General features: G+C 39.8%; 1 protein-coding gene across 3 annotated transcripts in view; it reads right to left on the bottom strand.

Annotated features, from left to right (window-relative positions):
* Window positions 1-262: 262 nt before the first annotated feature.
* LEKR1 (leucine, glutamate and lysine rich 1) overlaps window positions 263-23,335 on the bottom strand; it is a 271,681-nt gene continuing 248,608 nt past the window's right edge. For all 3 annotated transcript variants that reach the window (XM_079923312.1, XM_079923313.1, XM_079923314.1), the window contains 3 exons: window positions 20,686-20,847; window positions 16,853-17,152; window positions 263-898 (listed from right to left, as the gene is read on the bottom strand). In XM_079923312.1, coding sequence (XP_079779438.1) covers window positions 485-898; window positions 16,853-17,152; window positions 20,686-20,847 — 876 coding nt within the window. In that variant the 3' untranslated portion in view covers window positions 263-484. The remainder of the gene's footprint in view (window positions 899-16,852; window positions 17,153-20,685; window positions 20,848-23,335) is intronic.

The raw sequence follows: 23,335 nt of genomic DNA, 5'->3' as shown, positions 1-23,335 counted from the left end.
AATTAAGGATTAAGTCCTTTCATTTTCTATTTGGAATACTAATTACATCTATTTAACCTATTCAGTTCAACAAACAAATGAACAAACACCAACAAAACCAATAAAATCTATTATTATTATTTTGTGGAAGTAGATCTGCTTGTAATAGTGCAAAAAAGTAAAAAAGATGCTATGGGTGAAAAATTTTACCTATGATCTCTAAAAGGGCATATTCATAGAGCACATCGAAACACACAATACATAAATATAGAAATTGGCCCTCTGGAATACCAACAACTTCATTATCTGTTGCAGTTTCAAAGGCCTCTTGGAAAATGTGGTTTCACAATTCTTTAGCTTTTCCAACTGTCTTGTTAAAAATATCTGTAAGTATGCATTCTTAATCTGTGGTAGTAATTTGATCCTTTTCATCCTTGTACAGTGAGTTTCTGGACTCTGGGAAAGACAGGCATGCTGTGTGGAGCTGCTCCTGACTTTGGCTCCATCACTGCTGACTCAGTCTCCTCTGCAGAATGACAGCCAGTCTCTGCCGGGTCTCACTGACTGAAGACGTTCGACCCCGGGGAGGGTGTGGCTGGGGGAGGGTGGGCAAACCTGAGCTGCTGACCCTGCTGGGCTGAGTTGAGGCTGGGGAAGCGGTGGGTTTCGACACTCCGTGCAGGCTGGGGATTTTGATTCTCATTTCGGAGTTCAGTCTTGCGAGCCTCTTCTCTCCCTGACTGCTGCTAGCTGCAACAGAGGAGGTTAGGCTGCCCTGGCTGAGGGAGCATGGTGATAGGGGTGACCGCCCGCCGAGCTTCCTGAGCTCCAGGAGCTGTTCTCTGGCTTGACTCAAAGCCTCCGTCAGTTCAAAGCGTTCTTCACACTCTCTACGCACTGTTTCCTGAAGAAAAGTGTTCTGCAATGAAAAAAAGGAAAGAAAAAGCAGCCCTAGCTTTAAACGGTGTACATATGGATAGTTACTGGCAATATAAATTGAGAACTGAACTGGAAATCAGAGGTCTATGTTCTTTGACAGGGACAAATAAGTCAAAAATGCAAATGACCTGTAAAGCTGGAAAGAACTTTAAGAGAACATTTGGTTCAACCCTCACAGTTTGCAGAAGAGGAACCAAGAGTCAGCGTCACTCAGATGATAGTGGTGGAGTTGGTGCTAGAACCCAGAATGTCCAATGCCTACTTCAGTGGGGTTTCAACTCCTCTGGGCCTGAGACAGTCTGTCCTGCACGTGTGACGTCTGTAGTTAATATCTGTAGTGCAATTAAGTATGTTATTTTATTTATTTATTTATTTTAAACACATTTATTTATTAATTTATTAATTTTTTTTGTCTGTGTTGGGTCTTCATTGCTGTGCACGGGCTTTCTCTAGTTTTGGCAAGCGGGGGCTTGCGGAGCATGGGTTCTAGGCGCACGGGCTTCAGTAGTTGCAGCACGCGGGCTCAGTAGTTGTGGCTCGCAGGCTCTAGAGCACAGGCTCAGTAATTGTGGCACACGGCCTTAGTTGCTCTGCGGCATGTAGGATCTTCCCAGGCCAGGGCTCGAACCCGTGTCTCCTGCATTGGCAAGCGGATTCTTAACCACTGTGCCACCAGGGAAGTCCCAAATATGTTATTTTATAATGAAGGGAAACTGCAGTATGTGACAGATAAAAATTGCTCGAATTATAAAATTGAAAGAATAAAATATATCAGCTCTAGCATTTAGATAATAAAATCAGTAATTTTATGTGATGCTTTCTCAGTAGAACTTAAATATACTGATGATCTGCTCTTTTGTAAGATATATATTGAAATAAAGAACAAAATCTGCTTTGAACTCCACTCAGCAATCATGTATCAAGTTACTAGAAGCTGTAGTGGATACAGTTCCTGCCCTCAAGAAGTTTGCAGCATCATAAGTTTGAGCAGAGCTGCTTTTTATGTCCCCAACATTGGTTGGAGCCAACGGTGGAAGCTATGAGGTTTAAGAGAAGGAAGAATTTTTTAATAGCTAGAGCTGTGCAAGGATACTCTGAAGGGTTGAATCTCACTTGACTGGGAGGTTTTGGAGCAAATTTAAGCTTCAAGCGTTTGACTAGACTAGAGATCATTGCAACTTCTTCAAATGATGAGACTCTACATTTCTAGTTGAAGAATGATAGCCATCTTTCATCTATGGAATTCATCAAAATTACTTCAAGCCCCGTGGTAAGAATTAGGTCTTGGATCTCCCTAATGTCCTGACATTCATGGCTGCAGGATGTCAAAAAAGAGATTGAAAAGTAAACACTTCAAAATGGTATCCAAATAAGTAAACACAATTCAAGTGACTGTGCTGTAGGATTCTTCAGCTGAAAATGACTTTCCATCAGGTTAGCTTGTTTGTAAAAACAGCCAAGGCATTCCCAAGTCTGAGGCTCAGTGGAAAGCATCCTCCTAAGGGCTTACTGACTAATCTGCTGTCAGTGGAACTAAATAACAAAGCATCAGGGAAAGTAGCATCTTCCTGTATTTGAGTTTCTTGTGATTACGGTCAGAACTCCATCCGATTCCAAATTTGGTAATTAAAGTTGCAGAATATGGAGCAATTTCAGATTAACCGTTGCACACTAATATTCTATAAAATCAGTGGCATGTCTGGGTCAAACAAAGCCTCATCATTTACATATATTAGTAATAGACATATGAGCCATACATTCACATTTTTTTTCAAATCATGGGGATTAATTACTTGCTTCCAGTTGTTATTATCATTATTATTTTGGAGGAACAGGAGACCAAGGATGGTGTTTGTGGCTTTATCATCTGGTTCTCATTAACTCTTCCTGAAATACTTGTTAAAAAGGCAGGAGAGGGAGGGCTAGAGAAGAGGTTAATAAAGTGCCTTGTTAGGTGTCATCTCATTTCTTGCTCCCAACAATTATATTTGACAAAGAAAGACACTGAAGATCACACTGGTATGTAACTTGCTGAGAGTAACCCAGCTTTGAAATGGTGGGGCCCCTGCCTGCCTCCAGAGCCTGGCTCCAAGCTGCGTAGGCCTAAATTAATTGTCTAATTATATCAAGCATGCAGGGGCCATTTTGTTCCAGAACACTGAAGCAATAAAAAACAGTAAGACATCACATCTGGTTTTGCCCAACTTTTCTAAACTTAAACTAAACTTTCTTTTAAAAGGAAAAAGCATCAATGCATTTTGTTCCCCACTAGTAAACAGGCAAAATGTATTAAGTGATTAGATTTACAGGGCTTTAAATAAGTTAGTATAAAAACTCTCTTGATTAAGAAAGTCATGGGAGGGCTTCCCTGGTGGTGCAGTGGTCGAGAGTCCGCCTGCCGATGCAGGGGACACGGGTTCGTGCCCCGGTCCGGGAAGATCCCACATGCCGCGGAGCGGCTGGGCCCATGAGCCATGGCCGCTGAGCCTGCACGTCTGGAGACTGTGCTCCGCAGTAGGAGAGGCCATAACAGTGAGAGGCCCGCATAACGCAAAAAACAAACAAACAAACAAACAAAGAAAGCCATGGGAAAGAGTTAACTTTATGTAAATATATAAAAGAAAAAAATTATAGAAGTTAACAATGCGGTCAATAAATGGGTGACATGAATAAAAGATACACAAATATGGAAGGATAAAATGATGGGTGATGTGATGACAACGGCTCTCATTAAAAGAAAAATAAAATTCAATCCATTTACTAAAATTAAATTCAGGGACTTCCCTGGTGGCCCAGTGGTTAAGAATCTGCCTGCCAATGCAGGGGACACGGGTTTGAACCCTAGTCCAGGAAGATCCCCCATGTCACGGAGCAACTCAGCCCGTGTGCCACAACTACTGAGCCTGTGCTCTAGAGCCCATGAGCCACAACTACTGAGCTCACGTGCCTAGAACCCATGCTCTGCAACAAGAGAAGCTACCGCAATGAGAAGTACTCGCACCGCAACAAAGAGTAGCTAGCCCCTGCTCACCGCAACTAGAGAAAGCCCGCGCGCAGCAACGAAGACCCAACGCAGCCATAAATAAATAAATAAATAAATTCAAGTCTCAAAGGAAAGGAGTAGTGCTCTATGGAAAACATCCATAAAGCAAGTCATTTAAAAGTTATTTTGGGCAAGTGACACTACACTGAAGGAGGAAATGGAAAGGTGGAGCGAACCCAAAGATGTCCCCATAACAAGTACAGTGGGAGCACCCATTCTACCTGTCAACTCCAGATTGAATTTTGGAAGAGCTGCTGACCATCTTAGTCTGGGGCCCACTGCTCTGGAACTCATCCTTCTTCAAGGCTATTAGTTTCCAGAACAAAGGACAAATTCTCTCTTTTCTCTTATTCCCCAAACCAGGAGAACCTCTAAACTGAGAACAGGATCCAAAGATAGAACTTCTATTTTTATCTTTGTCATAAACACTATGAAATCTCAGATGAGTCTTACAATATCTGTATATCCTTTGCCACCATTACTTCCTCCTTTAAAATCTGGATTATAACTCAGTTTTGTACAACATGTAGTTCAGATGTTAGAATTTATTCAATCATGGAATAAACAAATGGAAATAGAACACATCCAGTTTAGGGGACTGCTATTTCAGAGGTGGAGTGTGTGTGACAAGGCATGACAAGAGCACACGTGGATGTGGCCAGAGTCAAGGAGACACATTAGTGGAAAATTCCATCATATGTGGAAAAGAATCATTCACTCATGGTTAGATCGCTTTCAGCAATTTAGGCAAAATGTTTGTCTTTTGGGGTTGTTGATCTTTTTGTAAGGTTGTGTTGCTGCAGAATTTTAATACGTGTTTTCACTGAACAACACAGGAAAATGTCTAAGATGGAATATGTTCAGTAAGACTGAAAATCATGGGCAAACATGAGTATAATCAGTGAAGCTATAGCCTTCTAAATGTTTTAGGTAAAAGTATCTTGGCCATATTTTAGCATGGTAAAATAGTGTTATCACTGGATTGCAACTAGACTGTAAGTCAAAATGGAAAGGGAGGCATGAGTCAGGTGAAGAGGGGCAGTGAGTACAAATTCCTGGCAGTGAGAGAGGGAGAGTCACATCTCGGGATGACACATGGCTTAGTGTGACTCAAGGGCAGAGTGCAGAATGGGAGGAGAGACCAGGACTGAGGCAGGCAGGAATAAGCAGGATCAGATCAAGGACGACTTTGACAACCTGCAAATATTAGAGTTTTAACTTAATTCTGAGGGCCACATGGAGTCATTGAAAGGTTTATTTCAAGCAGGGGGCTGGCATTGTCAAATCTGCAACAAAGGAAGATTGCTTTGCCAGCTCAGTAGAAAGTAGCCCTGAGTGGTGCAGGATGGGAGGCAGGGAGGACAGGAGGCCAGTTTTCATGGAGGAGGTTCCTATCCCGAGGGCCCCTTGGTTAGGGTGGTCTAGGAGAGGGGGAGCTAGCATTCCTGGGTCCTTAATCTCTGCCAATTGGTTGAGAGCATTATCTATAGATATGTCTACAACATTTTCAGATGAAGGCCACTTTGAATGGACTTAAAATATGGCTTAATTGCATTCCCACTGGGAAAGTAAATTTCAAAATGAAAATATAAATTAGCTCACCATCTGTTTGAAATTTCTAATATTAAAAAATGGCCAATTTTCCCCACTCTTTGCTATGTAAGAGTGGTTTATTTTTATGTTTGTTTTCATTTTTATCCTTAGAGACAGCTGGATTGGTTTCAATTCCAAAAACAGTGGAAGAAGCAAGAGAAAGCTTTGCTGGGTAACTTGATCATTCTGAAGGTGAGAATTCCATTTGTGATGGCAATCAGCTGTATTTGGCATAATCTGGGGGGAACATGCCAGGAAGGCAAGTCCTCAGTGAAAAAGAAGCACAGATGGGTGCCTTTGTTCATGCTTTATTACACCCAGTTAGGTGTGAACCAGTCATGCGTTGATCAGATTACAGTTTCCACCAACCCAAACTAGATCTATCCTAGGCTGGCCAACTGGGTGGGGAGCTGAGGCGAAAGGAGACTGTGGAAAAGGTGTGGAAACCAGAAAGATGAGTAGGAGTTAGCAAAGGATGTGCCCAAACTTCCATTTAAGGCTTCTGTTCAACGAATCTGATCAGCCCCAAACACTGCAGAAAAACAGTGGAAATGGCCCTTTGGAAAGGCATGAAGGAGAATCTGAATAAATTTCCAGGAAAGAAGCAAAACGGATGTCAGACAGGTTGTTCTTAAAATTGTATTTCTGTGCTTGCAAACATAATGTACACTGTGAAGTAACTATGGCAGACTTCAAACCAGAAGTAGAAACAGAGGGCAATACTCCCTTGGACTGATAGGCTTCAAGAGTGGATTTTCAGGATGGAGAGGAAGAGCCCATGAAGACACAGTGTTCAGAATTTACTTTCTAAGTCAGTAAGCCAACTTTAATTGAGACTTAATTAGTATTCATTAACTACAACAAAAAACAATTTCTCTGTATTTTTTCCTCATTCTGTCAAATTTCTGTCATCCATACTCTGCATCAGGGCTGACTCTCCAATACGTGGAAGACAGTCTTGCCTAGATCTGCCTCTCCACGACTGGAGATCCTCAATCTGAGCCCTCTACCCCTGCCAACCAACCCTAGGAACAGCCCCTCCGCACCTACACCCCATCCTCTCCTGTTCCCTGTGGAGCCAGAAGTTAGAGCACCTCCCATTTACCCCTTTACTCTTTGGAAAAGACTCAGATGTTCTCTTTACTCAGGCCCAAATTGAGAGCTACTCATTTTTTAATTTACTAACTTTGGTTTCTCATAAATGGAGTTACCAGAGAAATGTGTAGCATTTTCTCTATATCAAATAAATACAGAAATACAGTAAATGCATATCTTAAAACTAGGCAAATCCCTCTTGCAGAAAAGCTATTTATGTTTTCAAATGTATGTATTCCTAAATTTTAATTAGACCCATCCTTACCAGATGTATTAGTAAAGTTTCCTAAATAAATAGGTTTTTTTAAAAAATAGGCTTTACATTTGGAAAATATTCAGAACACCAAAAAATTTAAAAGTCATCCATAATCCCCCCAATTTTAAAAAACTATAAGAAGTGAAACCTCTGCCCATCTCTTCTTATCCCCCGGTGGTGACCACTGTAAATAGTTTGGGGAAAATTCTCCCTTCACTTTTTCCTGACATTTCTCTATGTATGTGATCCTATAGAGAAACATATATACTCTCCTTTTTTGTTTTTTAAACAAAAACAGATCCAGGATGCCAAGAGATGGTCAGGTGAACCAACAGAAACAGCAAAAACAGCTGTTATAAAGAAAGAAAGCAAATACACATCTACACTGCATTAGCCACAATTCTGACATCCAAAAAGCTCAGTAAAGAAAAATGTGTCTAACTTGTAACATTTGGTAATAAAATCTGACTGGACTGATAGTCTTGTTATTTCACTCATGGGGCCATTCCTGTGTTTCACTGCAGAAATATTAATGTCACTGCATGGAAGAGGCTACTCTAGATCTCCAGGGGCATGTGCATTTTGTTAACTTTCTAAAATTCAAAGTTGAATTCCAAAACCTATCTGAAATCAAAGTTCTTATACAGGAGATTGTGAGCCTAAGTTGCATGCTCCTTTCCTTAGACACTTTCTTTCCTTACAGTCCTTGTTAGTCTCCTCTTTTCCTCCTACCTCACTAGCTATTCCCTCTCTGTCACCATGGCCTAGTCTCCTCCTCCTCCCAGCCTCTCAGAGTTGGAGAGTTCTCCACCCTCTTCTTTGTTACCTCATGCCCTGGGTGATCTCATTCAGCCCCAAGGCATAAGTATCAGCTACATGTGGACGTCTCCGAAATCAGCATTTCTAGTCAGCCTTCCCCTGAACATACCGCCCATTCAACACCTCCGTTTGGATATCTAACATACATATTAAGGTTAACATGTCCCAAATCAAATTCTTGACATTCCTCCCCAGTTGTATTCCTTGACCAGTGTTTCCCATCTCAGTAAATGGCACTTTCACTGTCAGTTGTTGAGATTCCAAACTCTGGAGTTATCCTTGACCCTTCTTAGTCTTTCATATCATCCAACCCATCTCCAACTTCTGTTGCCTCCATCTAGGAAATATATACCAAATCTGGCCACTTGTCACCTCCTCTACCACGATGACCATCAATGCTTTTCTAGACCTTTTCAAGGACCTTGTAATAGGTCTTTCTGCTTTCATTTTTGCCTCCCCCTGCCACCTTGCAACCTATTTTCCACAAAGCAGTCAGAGTTATTCTCTAAAAATAAGTCAGATCATGTCACTCACTTGTTCAAAATTCCCAGGTAGCTTTTCATCACACTTAGAAAAAAATCCAAAGTCTTTACTGCCTTCAAAGACTCCACATGAATTGGCCCCTCCAACCTTGCTTTCTACCACATCCTCCTTGCTTACTAAGCACCAGCAATGCTTGCTGACTTCCTTGTGGTTTCTTGAAGGTTCCCAGGATGTTCCTAGCCACAGGGCCTTTACACTTCCTGTTTGCTCTGCCTGGAATGTTCTTTTCCTCACTTCAGGTCTGTTTGAATATTATCTCTTCAGAGAGTCCTCTCCCTCAGAAAGTATGCCTTTACCCAAATTAATACTTCATCTTAGCATCTATTAAAAAACAACTATTGGGGCTTCCCTGGTGGTGCAGTGGTTGAGAGTCCGCCTGCCGATGCAAGGGACACGGGTTTGTGCCCTGGTCCGGGAAGATCCCACATGTCGCGGAGCGGCTGGGCCCGTGAGCCATGGCCGCTGAGCCTACGCGTCCGGAGCCTGTGCTCCGCAATGGGAGAAGCCACAACAGTGAGAGGCCCGTGTACCACAAAAACAAGAAAACAACTATTTACATGTTAAATGAGTGCATAAACAACTGCATTAGACCTATAATGAAAAAGGATATATATGTATATATATATGTATGGATATATATAAAACTGAATCACTTTGCTGTACACCAGAAACTAACACAACATTGTAAATCAACTCTACTTCAATAAAAAAGTAAGATTAAAAAAAACAAAAACAGCCACATTAGGCACACAGATGTATACCCAAGCTTGCCTCTGGGATTCTGTGGGTTCATGGAGGAGCTCTCCTTTTGTTCAGACTTGAAGAATAAACAGAAGTGTGTCAGGCACCTGTTACTGAAATTTAAGCTAGAATCTGCTTTGTCTTAATTTCTAAATTTCTCATAATCTTAAAAAATATCTCATTAAGCTTCGTATTCTGTTGTTTATTTGCTTTACTTATAACTTTCCTGGTTCTTCTTCTATACTCTTGTCCTTTATCCTTTCCTCTGCTGCTCTCTCTATCAGGTCCTCTTTATAATTTACTCCTTTCCATTATTTTAAATTATTTTTTAAAATTAAGGTAATATATTATGCATAGTTAAGAATTAAAATACTATAAAATTATAATGAAATAAAGTATTCCTTCACACCTACAAGTTCTGCCTCCCAGGAACAACCATTTTCAGGTTTTTAAGCTGTTTCTTATGATATTTGTCTCCATAGTCCTAAATAATATCATTATACAGCTATCTCATAGTTTTCAGTTTTGAAGTCGTTATCTACTGATTTCATAGAATGAAAGACAAGGATTTAACTTCCTATTTCAACTCGTAACAGTTGTTTCTCTTCCCCCCATTAGGAGATGTTTCTGCTCCTTTGGGAGAAGCTTCTATCACAATTTTATTGGAAAATCTTCCCAATTTCTATAGCAATTTTCAGTCAAATCTATATTACACCTTATATGATTATAGTATAAAAATGTTATGCACATCTTAGCCACGCAGTGTACTATGATTACATTTTCTTTCTTGCAAAGTTTCCTTCTAGAGTTTATTATTATCCCGTTACTTATCTGCTTAATTTTCTAGGTGTTGATAACTAATTTTTCACCAAACCTACTTACAGACGTGTAAATATCCTCTCAACATGTTCAAGCGCTCCATGTAATCTATCAGTTCTCTTTTTTATCAGAGACATACTTCTAAAAACCCTCCATTCTTCTGCAGAGCTCAACCTGGCTATTCTCTAAATCTGTTGTACTGCTGTCATCCTTGGATTTCTTCCCATCATCATCCTGGGGAATCCCTCTACCTCTCTCCTGTGCTGGAACGCTCATTTCCTGATTCCTGTGTCTTCTCCCTTCTTAGTTTACTCCCTCTTTGTGGTGTCGTATATCTTCTAACAGCTTCCTGAGAAAGGCTGCAAAGAAAGTACCGTTTTTGAGAACTTTAATGTCTGAAAATATCCTTGACACTTGCATTTAATTGATGATTTAGCAGGATATAGAATCCTAGGTTGGAAAAAATTTTCCTTCAGAATTTGGAAGCCATTGGCTTTTAGTTTCTACTGCTGTTGTAAAATGCCAGATTTCTAATCCTTTTTAAGTGACCCCTCTTTTTTTCCTGAATGCTTTTAAGTACTTACGTTTGTCCTTAAGGTAATGACATTTCATGATGTGTTTGCTTTGCCATCCATCATACTGAGTGGACCCTTTCAATATAGAAATGCCCTTCAGTACTTCGAAAAATTATTGGATTAGTTCCTGGATAGTTTTCTCCCTTCCATTTTCTCTGTTCTCTCTTTCTGGAACTCCTATTAATGAGGTATTAGACATCCTGGCTTGATCTTCTAATTTTCTTTTCTTCTCTCCATCTCTTTGCCTTTTCCTTCTACTTTCTGGGTAATTTCTTCATCTTTATCATCTAAGTCAAATATTAAATTTTTTATTTCAGTTCTTGTATTTTAATACTCATTCCTGTTCTTTTTTTTTTTAATAGCCTCTGTTCATGTTTCATGGATACAATATCTTCTCTTTTCTCTCTAAGGATATTAATTGTGCTCTTTTTTGAAGCTCACTTTTGCTTCCCACATTGTTTTGTATCTGTCTCCTATGAGTTCTTTTTTTGCTTATTTGTTTGATCCTGACTTCTGCCTTTCATGTTAGAGGTGCTCCTCAAATGGTTGGGGATTCTTGGCTTTTTGGGCTTAAAAATGAGTCTTCAAAATGTTACTGGAAGCTCTGTGTGCCTGCATAAGGGCTTATTTACCGGTATATGTCTCAGTGGGTAGATTGGACATGGATATAACTTTTACTTAAGAATATACAAACAGCTTGTGCAGCTCAATATCAGAAAAACAAACAACCCAATCAAAAAATGGGTGGAAGACCTAAACAGACATTTCTCCAAAGAAGACATACAGATGGCCAAGAGGCACATGAAAAGATGCTCAACATCACTAATTATTAAAGAAATGCAAATTAAAACTACAATGAGGTATCACCTCACACTGGTCAGAATGTGCATCATCAAAAAATCTACAAACAATAAATGCTGGATAGGATGTGGAGAAAAGGGACCCCTCTTGCACTGTTGGTGGGAATGTAAATTGATACAACCACTATTGAGAACAGTATGGAGGTTCCTTTAAAAACTAAAAATAGAACTACCATATGACCCAGCAATCCCACTTCTGGGCATATACCCAGAGAAAACCATAATTCAAAAAGACACATGTACCCCAATGTTCATTGCAGCACTATTTACAATAGCCAGGACATAGAAGCAACCTAAATGTCCATCAACAGAGGAATGGATAAGGAAGATATGGTGTATGTATACAATGGAATATTACTCAGCCATTAAAAGGAATGAAATTGGGTCATTTGTAGAGACGTGGATGGACCTAGAGACTGTCATATGGAGTGAAGTATGTCAGAAAGAGAAAAACAAATATTGTATATTAATGCATATTATGTGGAATCTAGAAAAATGGTATAGATGACCTTATTTGCAAAACAGAAATAAAGACACAGATGTAGAGAACAAATGTATGGATGCCAAGGGGGATGGTGGGGTGGGATGAATTGGGAGATGGGGATTGACATATATACACTATTGATACTATGTATAAAATAGATAACTAATGAGAACATACTGTATAGCACAGGGAACCCTACTCAGTGCTCTGTGGTGACCTACTAAATGGGAAGAAAATCCGAAAAAGAGGGAATATATGTATACGTATAGCTGATTCACTTTGCTGTACAGTAGAAACTAACATAACATTGAAAAGCAACTATACTCCGATAAAAAAAAAACCTTTTAATTAAAAGACCCTAATTGTCAGTATCCAGAGGTCTTTTCTTTTGAGCTAGCTCATTTCGCCACAGAAAGCTCCTCCAATTTCCTGGATATTGATAGATAAGCCTGGTTGTCTGTGTTTTGGGAAGTGAGTGGGTTTTAGGGACTGGGAGGTCTCACCCTATAATACACAGACCTTCAGTCCAGCTCTTGCCTTATCCCATATTCTGCTGTTGTGTATCCTCAAGACCAAAGCCTCTTGCATTCAGTTTTTCTAGAGTGTAAACCTTTGGTATCCTGCCAGGATCGTAGGTGGGGGCCGCTTGGGGGTTAGAGAGGGCATCTAAGCATCTATTTGCTCCTTTTACAATGATTCAAACAGCCCTGTTTTCAGATCCACTCTTCTCTCCCTCTTTCAGAGGTATCTGGTGTCCTCAACTCCTGAGCCTTTCCAGTGTCATGTCACATGATTGGGTTTGCTCCTTTTAGGATTCCGCATACTCCCACACTCTCCACAGGCATTAGGTTTCAATAGCCGTAGCCTGCTGATTACCTCTCATCCCTACCTTACTTTCCATTTTCCAAAATTTAGTCAACGTCTTTTTCATCTAGTGTCACCTCCTTTCTTGTTCTTTTCTCCTTATGGATTTATTCACTTTTTATTAACTTACTGTCATTTTAGTGGTGTTTGGCATGGAAGCAGAGATAAACATATGCATTCAATTCTCCATGTTTAACCAAGAGCAATCCCTCCTATTTTTGAATCTTCCATTTTCATCAAATAGCTGCAGGAAGTAGTAGAATTTAAAACTTCTGCCCCTTATGTTTTCCTTATCTATAATTTTAAGACAACAAAAATATTGAACTCTCTGTACGGGCTTTCCTTTGATAGTTGTACATGGACTGTTTTTTCAGATTTACCACGTTCTTCCTCTGGATCACAAGGCCCCTAACATCGGGGCCACGCTGTCTTGATAGGACTCATACAGAGCTAGTAGGAAGGAAAACTGGCAGCAAGAAGCATGTGATCTATTTTAACCTTTCTTTAAATGATAATGTCCTATTCTCTAACATACTATGTTTCTTTTCTGACTTGCTACTTTTTTTTTTTAATGTTCCAATTTTCATGTCTGTGTCTTCGCCCTATATAGAATTTCAGGAGCCCCCTTTTCACATTTACGTTTCCCAAACAGTTTTACTTCCCATTTGCTTTCTTCTTATTGACCTGCACCTTTTGTCGCCTCAGCTTCTTGACCCTTGTCTCTGTGGCAGCTCTCCGCTAATCCCTGCTCCATGCAGGAATGTCCATTTTGCCCTTTAGAGGCTATGGCTTTCCTCCTATCCTTGAGAATTTTCTTTATACAATTAAAAACAAAGTTCTATCTATTCTCTGGCCTCTTGAATGAGAGCAGGGCTTTCCTCCCCTTAATTAGCTTCCTTATTAGACCATTGATTTATCTTCTTTTTAATGGGAATTTGTTCTCCACTTAAATGAAGCTTTTTTTTTCCTCCAGAACCTGAGAAATTTCAAGTGTCTGGAATGCATGGTCACAAAAAAGTAGTGCTTTTCACTTTACCTGTTAACAACCTTGATTCTTTCTGGCTCATAACTCCTATCACTTTTATTAGCTCATTTCCTATTTTTATAAGAATATTCTGGACTTTAGCATTCTTAACCAGAGAAGCAGCCTTAATTATTTACTCTTACCATTCAGTTGTAATTATTTAACTTCTAATGGAAAGTCTGCCCTCAGGCATGTCCTTAGGTAACTACTTTTGTGCTGATCTCTTTCTATTCCCCAATAATGATCCATGATCATTTAAATACCAACTCAGTGTCTTGTATCTTTCAAAAGTCCACATTTAAAAAAATAAAACTTTATCTCTAAGTGGCTTCCTTTTACAACAAGCAGGAAGAACTCCAAATGTAGCTCCTTTTGTGTGAAAAAGATATTTGCTCTCCACTTTTAGCCTAGCTTTTCTTGCCAAAATTACCTCCAGAGGCCCTGAGATTGGCAGCCTCTAAAACGGCTCCCAGTTATCCCGGCCCTCCTGCTGCTCACAGCCTTGTGCAATCCCTCTGTGTTGAGTGTGGGCTGGACTTGTTGTTTCATCTCTGATGAATAGAATGCAGCAAAAGCAGTGGGATGCCACTTCTGAGATTAGGTTACAAAAAGACTGTGGCTTCTAGCTTGGGCAACTTCTGTTGCATGCTCTCATTCTCACTCGCTTGTTTTGAGGGAAGCTAGCTGCCACGTTGTAGGCTCTTCTTTGGAGAGGTTCATGTTGGAAGGAACTGAGTGGGGACCTCTGACCAACAGCCAGCATTGAACTGAGGCTCTCAGCCCAACAGCCTTGAGGAAATAAATCTGGCTGACAACTACATAAGTAAGCTTGGAAGCCAACGCTCCCCCAGTTGAGCCTTTAGATGAGACTGCAGCCCCTGACACCCTAACACCAACCTCATGAGAGGCCTTGAGCCAGAGGCATCCAGCTAAGCCCCACATTCAGATCCCTGACACTCAGAAACTATGAGATAATAAATGTTGTTTGAAGTACTGATTTTGATGACAATTTGTTATGCAACAATAGAAAACTAATGCAAGTCCTTATGGCCAATTTTTTAGCTTTTAGTCTGTGCTTTTTATATGAGAAGTTTCTTTTTAGGCCATTCTTTCCTCTGGATGGCAGTTTAATTGCTCACATAATATTTTCTGTAAATTCCTCTTTGAAAGCAGGGAATGGCAGTTGCCAGTCTTGTTCATAATTGCCTATTGATGACTAGCACAGTGCCTGGCACTTGAATAGTTGCCTATTATATATTTACTGGATTTGACCCTTCAGTCTTTTTCTACATGTCCTAGTTTATAAGTTACTCGTCACTTTCCATATTGCCATTTCTTTTGGGGATTTAGGAGTTAGAAAACCTGCTGGTCTAGTAACTTTGAGTTTTTTCTCCTTTAATCTGCTGTCCCTCCTCCTCTTGAACTTCAACACTGCTGTCTCATTTGAAGCATCACCTCTCTCCTTCTCCAGCAGAGCTGAATCCATGTGTGCTCGCTCTTGTCACTCCTGCCTGGACTGGTGGAGCAGCTCCCTTTTTCAAGGGAGGCTGTGCTGCTGTGTTCCAACAGGAGACACTCAATCACGTAACACCCTAACCATCTGGTGGAGTAAGCACTAGTGTGTTTGTTGTTATTCTAAAAGTGAGAGAGAGAGAGAGAGAGAGAGAGAGACAGTGTGTGTGTGTGTGTGTGTGTGTGTGTGTGTGTGTGTGTCCTGGAGATGTTGAGTGCCAAGCCTGAGGTCACTTTGAAATTTGGAAGCAGAATAACTAGAATTCTGGTATCCTAAAAGAGGAAGTATAGAGATTCATGGAGATGAAGTTTGGTGAGTCAAATCTTGGAGATTCATATTTGAATCTTTGCTCCACCATGTTGTGTGAGCTTACAAATTATTCAAATATCTTGAGTCAGTTCCTCATCTGTAACATGGAAATAATTCCTACTCTATAGGGTTTTAGGCATTATTCTTGATCCAGTATTCTGTTAATTCTACATTTTAACTTAAAATTTCTTTGCAATAGGTTCACTTCATAATTATAATGATAGCATAAACTTTTAATTTGGGTTGATAATTTAAATACAGGAAGAAAACATGGTATGTTTGTTAACGATCAATATTACTACTAGCACTTTCCTTTTATTCTTTTATTATGATGCCAATAAAACCCCCCAAAAATTACTCATCACAAACATTCAGAATCTTCCTCCATTTGCCTTTATTTGCTATACTGTCATAAATGGGATCAAATGTTCTAATGTGACAATATTCTAATTCCTGGCTATTGGAAAATTGCCCCACTGTCTTAATAAGTTTGGGCTGCTATAACAAAATACAAGAGGCTATGTGGTTCAAACAACAAACATTATTTCTCACAGTTTGGGAGGCTGGGAAGTTCAAGAACAAGGTGCCAGCAGATTTGGTGTCTGGTGAGGGCTCGCTTCCTGATTCAAGATGGCCATCCTCTTGCTGTGTCTTCACATGGTGGAAGGGGCGAGGAAGTTTTCTTTCATAAGGGCACTAACCCCATTCAGGAAATTAGTTCATCTCTCAAGATGTAATCACCTCCCACAGACCCACCTCCACATATTATCACGCTGGGGATTAGGTTTCAACATATGAATGTGGGGGGACACACACACATTCATTCCATAGCATCCACCATTTCTAAACTGTTCAGCAGTTCAGAAATAAGATTTTCTTAGGAAAAAAATTTCAAATCGAAATAAGTCTACTCCGGTTTAAATAAAAACACTGCTGAAATAATCATGCATACATAGGAAAGAACTTTAGATTGACAGAAAAATAAAACCCTAAAGAACAATTGTTTTTCAAATATATTGTCCAAAATATTAACTTAAGCAGCAAGTACTCTAAAAGTTTCTTTGGCAAAGATTTAATGTCACAACAAATAAGACATAAATTTATAAAGATTTCTAATCTGAGAGGTTTTAAATGGTCATTTGCAACACAGTAGAACTGGCTCAGGAAACCTTAGAGATTATGTAGTTAAATGTATTATTCATTTTACAGAAAAGGAAGCCAGGTCCAGAGAGGTTAAGTGCCTGCCTAGTTAAGGACAGAGCCAGGATATGACCCCAGATCTCTGATTAATAGTCCAGGACTCTTTGCATGACACCAAGCTACCTTTCCTGTTTTGTTTGTTGAAAGAACATGCACTCTTCCACTAATTGCAATGGTACCATCACCTGCTTCTTACCTCTTCCTGGGACTGGTTGAATTGCTGTATCAGTTGTGCTTGTGCCAGCATTACTCTTTCCAGTTCATCTGACTTCTGTTTCATTTCCTTCCTCAAGTCCTCTGAAACTGAATCATTACTGTCAATTTCCTTCTTCAAGCGTGATTCAAATTCTGCAACCAAATTTTTAAGGTTTTCGATTTCTTTCTCCTTTAACTCAGATTCTTCAGTATATTGAATATGGGATTCATGGAGCTTTTCTTCAAGAGCAGCCACTTTCAGCCTTAGATCCTTAGTAGCGCCTTCAATTAAGTCAGATATCTGTAAGATAAATCTTGCCTTAGTTTGTGGGTGATAGTCTCTAGGTATCCACAGAATTCTCGTGGTTTTAAGAGGTTTATTCTAAATAACTGGTGTTCTGATCTGATGAAAACAAATCCTATGACATATATAGGGCTTCAAGATTTTAAAAGTTAAGACTAAAATTTTATTTTTATCAACTAAAATGGAATTGCATTAATCACTTGGGCATACTTGGAAATACATAAATCTCTGTGGCTGAACTGAGCTACCAAGGACAGCTCAAGTCTTGATCAAGTGCCTGTCTGGACTCACTTTAGGGTGGCTTTGGGACCTAGAAATGCCTGATGTTTGGGGATGCATGTAGGAGAGCACCACACCTATAGTCTACTCAAACCATACCAGTTAAGTTTTCCTTCGATATATTTTTTTTCTTTCTTGAATATGATGACTGGAGGTACCCTAGACACTACACCTTCTATAGCAGCCCTGCCCAACAGAACTTTCTGTGATGATAGAAATAGTCTGTGCTGTCCTATATGGTAGCCACTAGCCACATGTGACTATTGATAGTGGTGTGCTGGTAGATATTTAACAACGGACTCACACATACACACACAAAAGCCAGATTTATATCTAATTTCCATGGTGTGAATACTCTCACCATGGCCAAATCCAAGCTATGAAGGTGATATCACTGTTCGTTAAGCTGGGAAGAAATGCACATAATAGGCTCTCGCTTGTTAGTATGGGCTCTTGTGCCTTTGAAACGTGGCGAACATGAGTGAGGAACTCAATTTTCAATTTAATTTTAATTAATTGAAACTTAAGTAGACACATAAGTTACCACATTAGACAGTGCAGTTCTAGACGATACCAGAATACTTAGAAAATATACTGCTTCTAAAGGTGGTACCTCTAGACAAAGAGAGGAAAGAATAACTTGAGAAACTTCTCCTCAAAGTCATGAAATTCTTTAGAAGGGAAAAGATTACTTACTTTTTTCTCCTTAAAAAGCAAAACAAATAACAGAAAACAGACCAGGAAGAGCAAAACTCCTTCTGATGAAACATATCCTTATTATTTATGCTATGGATATTGTCACATAAATATTAGTACAAGAAATCAGCCCATGAAGAATCTGGAAAACATTCATAGACCAAAGTTCCAAGGATTTTGTGAACCATTACTTAAGTTATGTATCCAAAATTTGTTTCAAATGTTAAATTTACATTAAGAATAACTTTTACAAGAAATCTATTTACCACATTAGTAATTTTATAAATTAAATTAATATTCCATTTTCTTCAATTAATCCAGGAAGGAAGAGGGCCACTGCTAGGTCTGAACAGTAGTCTCCTTCATCCAGAGGAGAGCTGACACTGAAACAGAGCAGGTTATCCTGGGGAGAGGAGGCTCACATAGCCACAAACATGTTTTGATTTTTTAAAAAGGGAGTCAACATTTTAAAAATCAAGGGACCTCCCTGGTGGCACAGTGGTCAAGAATCCACCTGCCAATGCAGGGTACATGGGTTCGAGCCCTGGTCCAGGAAGATCCCACATGCTGCAGAGCAACTAAGCCCATGCGCTGCAACTACTGAGCCTGTGCTGTAGAGCCCATAAGCCACAGCTACTGAGCCTGTGTGCCACAACTACTGAAACCTGTGCACCTAGCGCCTGTGCTCTGCAACAAGAGAAGCCACTGCAATGAGAAGCCTGCACACCACAACGAAGAATGGCCCCTGCTCACTGCAACTAGAGAAAGCCCACACACAGCAATGAAGACCCAGTGCAGCCAAAAATAAATAAGAAAATAAAGCTGAATAATATTCCTTTAAAAAAAATAAAAAATCAAGAGAATTCACTCACAAAATCTGGACTTATGATTTCTCTTGAAAGACTGTAGCCCTAGTAAGTTGGGGCCTGCCTTTCAGCATTCCCCTGCTGCTGGTCCTGAGCCACCTGGGGACTGCAACAGCAGTCACAAGGTTACAGGAAAAGTGGGTTGGGGGGCAGGAGCCAGGAAGCAAGAGGTCTGTCTAGGATAGAATCTGTCCAGAAGAGGAGGGGCCTAAGGTGAGCCAGGTTACAAGTTCCCAGCACATACTCCATTGTCCCAATATGACTTCACTTAACAAAACACAAATTAAGAGATAAAATTACTTTTTAAAAAAATTTTTAAGAATTTATTTTTTGATGTGGACCATTTTTTAAGTTTTTATTGAATTTGTTACAATATTGCTTCTGTTTTATGTTTTGACTTTTTGGCCCCAAGGCATGTGGGATCTTAGCTCCCTGACCAGAGATCCAACTCACATTGGAAGTTAAACCCTCTGCATTGGAAGGGGGCGTCTTAACCACTAGACCACCAGGGAAGTCCCCCCAGATGTAAAATTATTAAGAATTTCAAGACAGCATTTGCAGAATGTTAAACCTGAAAGGCCTTTTTGAGTGCGGGGACCTATGGTGCTATACTCACGTGGCTAGCCCTGCCTATCGTTCCCAGTGAGCTACTGAAAAGGCTGTACCATACCCGCTATACACCAAAGTAGAGGCCAGTAGGTCTCATTTAAGGCTAATTTACATAGACTCTTAATGAGTTTATTCAAAAATATGACTTCACCACTGGGTCTTGGTTAATACACACACACACACACACACACACACACACACACATTCTACTCTCAGGTGTTATGAAAACAAGGGAACCTTAACGAAACCTTGTATTATGTTTAGGATGCATTGCTTAAGAAATTATGGGGACTTCCCTGGTGGCGCAGTGGTTAAGAATTCGCCTGCCAATGCAGGGGACACAGGTTCGATTCCTGGTCCGGGAAGATCCCACATGCCACGGAGCAACAAAGCCCGTGCACCACAACTACTAAGCCTGAACTCTAGAGCCCACAAGCCACAAGTACTAGAGACCGCGTGCCTAGAGCCCATGCTCTGCAATAAGAAAAGCCACTGCAATGAGAAGCCCGTGCACCACAATGAAGAGTAGCCCCTGCTCACCGCAACTAGAGAAAGCCTGTGCGCAGCAACAAAGACCCAACGCAGCCAAAAATAAATAAATAAATAAAGTTAAAATGATACTTTGAAAAAAAGAAATTATGGAGGTGTGATTACATTTAAAAAATATTTCCCTTCATTCAAAAATATTTAGAGTTGAAAATATTTGCCATTAAAGGGGATAGCCTTTAATTGTTGGTAAAATTTTAATTATGTGAAACACCTCATTATCTTTTGTTGGATACTTGAGGTATTGGAACATCTAACCATGCTAATTATTAGTTATATAATTTATGTTGTTTTAAAAATAAGTTTATTTTAGTAGGAAAAAATACCATACATAGCTGGATTGTATGCTTATATAATTTATCTCAGTCATTCATTCTGGAGAATAGCCAAACCATTCTATCTACCTAAAACTAAGGCACAATGACCATGAGAAAATCTACAGGAGTTATAAATATAGTGGTGTCCTTAGGAGGAAATAACCAACATCTACAGTTTCAAACCCATTAAATAATGATGAACATCATAATGACAGACCTTCATTTGTAGTTCTTCTTTTTCTTTCTTACACTTTTGGATTATTTCTTGGTGTTTTTCCTTTTCAATATCGAGTTCCAGTTTAACTTCTTCAAAGAGAAGAGCTTGCTCCTGAAATTCAACTAAATGTTGGGCCCTTTCCTTGGCGAGTTCAGCTTCAACCTAGAAAATAGCATTTAACACACAAATAGAGCCATTTTATCTTAAGATAAGTAAATTAAGCCTATTTTCAGACTCATATTTTTTCTCCCAGTTTTATTCAGATATAATTGACATACAGTGCTGTATAAGTTTAAGGTGTATAGCATAAAGATTGGACTTACATATATCCTGAAGTTATTATCACAATAAGTTTACTGAACATCCATCATCTCATATAGATACAAAATTAAAGAAATAGATTTTTTTTCTTGTGATGAGAACTCAGGATCTAATCATTTAAAAAATTCTAATCCTAATATTAATTTTTAAATTCTAATGTTTAAAAACAATCTGACTCAGAACTCGGGCCAGAAAAGTTGACCTTAGGTCAAATAGCGTTACATCTTCTAAGACCATCAAAACCTGTAAAATGAGTAGAGAAGTTAGTACAATATATTATAACAGTTTTCAGAAATACTAAAAGATTCATCTTCTGTACATTTATGGTGTAAACTCAGTCCTTGCCAGCAACCCTATAAGGAAAAAACAAAAGATTTTGAGGCTCTTACACTAAGTTCTGCTGAAAACTAAGAGTGGATACAAGGAATAAATGTCGATTTTTAAAAAATGGTCCTTTCTTGATAGAGATCAGACAGTTTTGGGGACAAAGATTATCATTTTAATGCGATTGAGGCCAGAAGGCTGATTGAAGGAAAACATAGTCAGTGATGCCCGTATCCAGATTTTGACTCACATAAAATCACGGTGCTGGAAGGGACCTTAGAAATCCCCTAGTTCATTTTCTCAAGCTTCCATGAATTGTGGAAGAATAAACAAAGGCTTTGGATTGAGTTTAAATCCTGGCTCTAAATCCTGGCTCTGCCACTCTAGTTGTGTGATCTTAAATTGTGACTGTAACCTCTCCTGATGTGGTTGTAACTAATTCCCTTGGGGGTCATTATGAGGATTATAAATGAGATGAAACATCTGTGTAAAGCTCTTGCACAAGCAGGGATTCAATAGGCAGTGGAGATTATTTCTACACCCTGACTTCAGTCTCTACCATGGAATTTGCACCAAATCATTGTCTGCTCTGTGCCTCAACACCACCAGAAACCATAATTCACTCCTTCCCCAGCAGGCGTTTCCATTTTCAGATAGCGCTCAGCATTAGGAAGTTTTTCCTTTAGTTGAGCCAACATCTCTCTCCCCATGGTTTTTAACCATTGGTTTTGGCTCTGCCTACTGGAGCGAGAGAACAAATCTATGAGTCCTGGAGTCATTTAGCCCTGGGAGACTATATAGTGGAGTAGAGAAGGGATCCCAGTGACAGGCCGGCTCGAGATTTACATTGTGCCATGATTATAAATTCTAAGAGGGAGTAAATGCCAGATAACTTGGGAGAAAAACCGTCAAACATGACTTACTGTGACTGTGATTCTCAGGCCACTAAGAGGAGAAGGAGAGAGGTCAACCTGAATTTCTCAAGGGGATACTGAAACTAGGGTACCAGGAAACAGAAAGTTTGCTAAGAAAGTTTTCAGGAAGCCATTTAAATTACATAAAATCCACATAGAAGACTAGTCCCAGTGTGCGGTCTGTGGGATTTATTGCACTGGGTATAGGACTGACCATTTGCATCAAGGCAAAACAGTTATGTTTATACTCAATGCACGGAGTTATTTTGGCTCTCTCAAAATAAATTTCTGGATTGTTTGGGGGAAAGGATACTGATAATCATTTAGGAACATGATAGAACTGTTCAGGTGTGTTGCTAGCAGATTACAAAAGACAAGGAGCGCCTCAGGGCCCTCAGAAAAAAGAGCAGATGTTCTTCTGAATTCCAGGTACTTGTGTTCACTTGCCTCCTGGTAGCCATTTAGATACATCACAGGTATCTCAAAAAAACTGTCTGAACCAGAGATCTTGATACAATTCCCTCCCCACCTGTTCCTTCCTCAGTGCTCCCCATCTCAGGACACAGTACCATCACCCATCGAGTTATTCAAGTCAGTAACTGGGGTAATCACCTTTCACGCTTCTGTCTCCCTTACCCTCCACACCTAATCCAGCACCAAGTCCTGTTCATTTTGCCTCCAAAAGATGCATCGAATCCATCCATTTCTCTACACCTCTACTTCCACCACCCTAGTTGTGGTCACCACCACCTCCTGAGTGGCCTCCTTACTTCCATTCCTGCCTCTCTCCAACACCTGATACACAGCAGAGTGTTCTTCACAAACTATAAATTGGATTATTTTATTCCTTCTTAGTGGTTTTTCAATGCATTAGTATAAAATCCAAACTTCCATACACGATCTTCTACAGGACCACCATCAGCCCATATGACACCTTTGTGTAAATCAAAAAAGCATGCCTTCCTTAGATGAACACAGCCTTGGGCAGGGCCCAAGACTTGGTGAGCAGAGCCCAGGCTGGATTCCAGCTCCCTTCTCTCCCTTGGCCTGTGCTATTAGTCACGATGCAAACTGAACAGCATGTATGGTGG

Source organism: Stenella coeruleoalba, assembly GCF_951394435.1.
Source record: "Stenella coeruleoalba genome assembly, chromosome: 5".
In the NCBI taxonomy this organism is placed as follows: Eukaryota; Metazoa; Chordata; class Mammalia; order Artiodactyla; family Delphinidae; genus Stenella; species Stenella coeruleoalba.
This window is presented reverse-complemented; position numbering and strand designations above follow the sequence as displayed.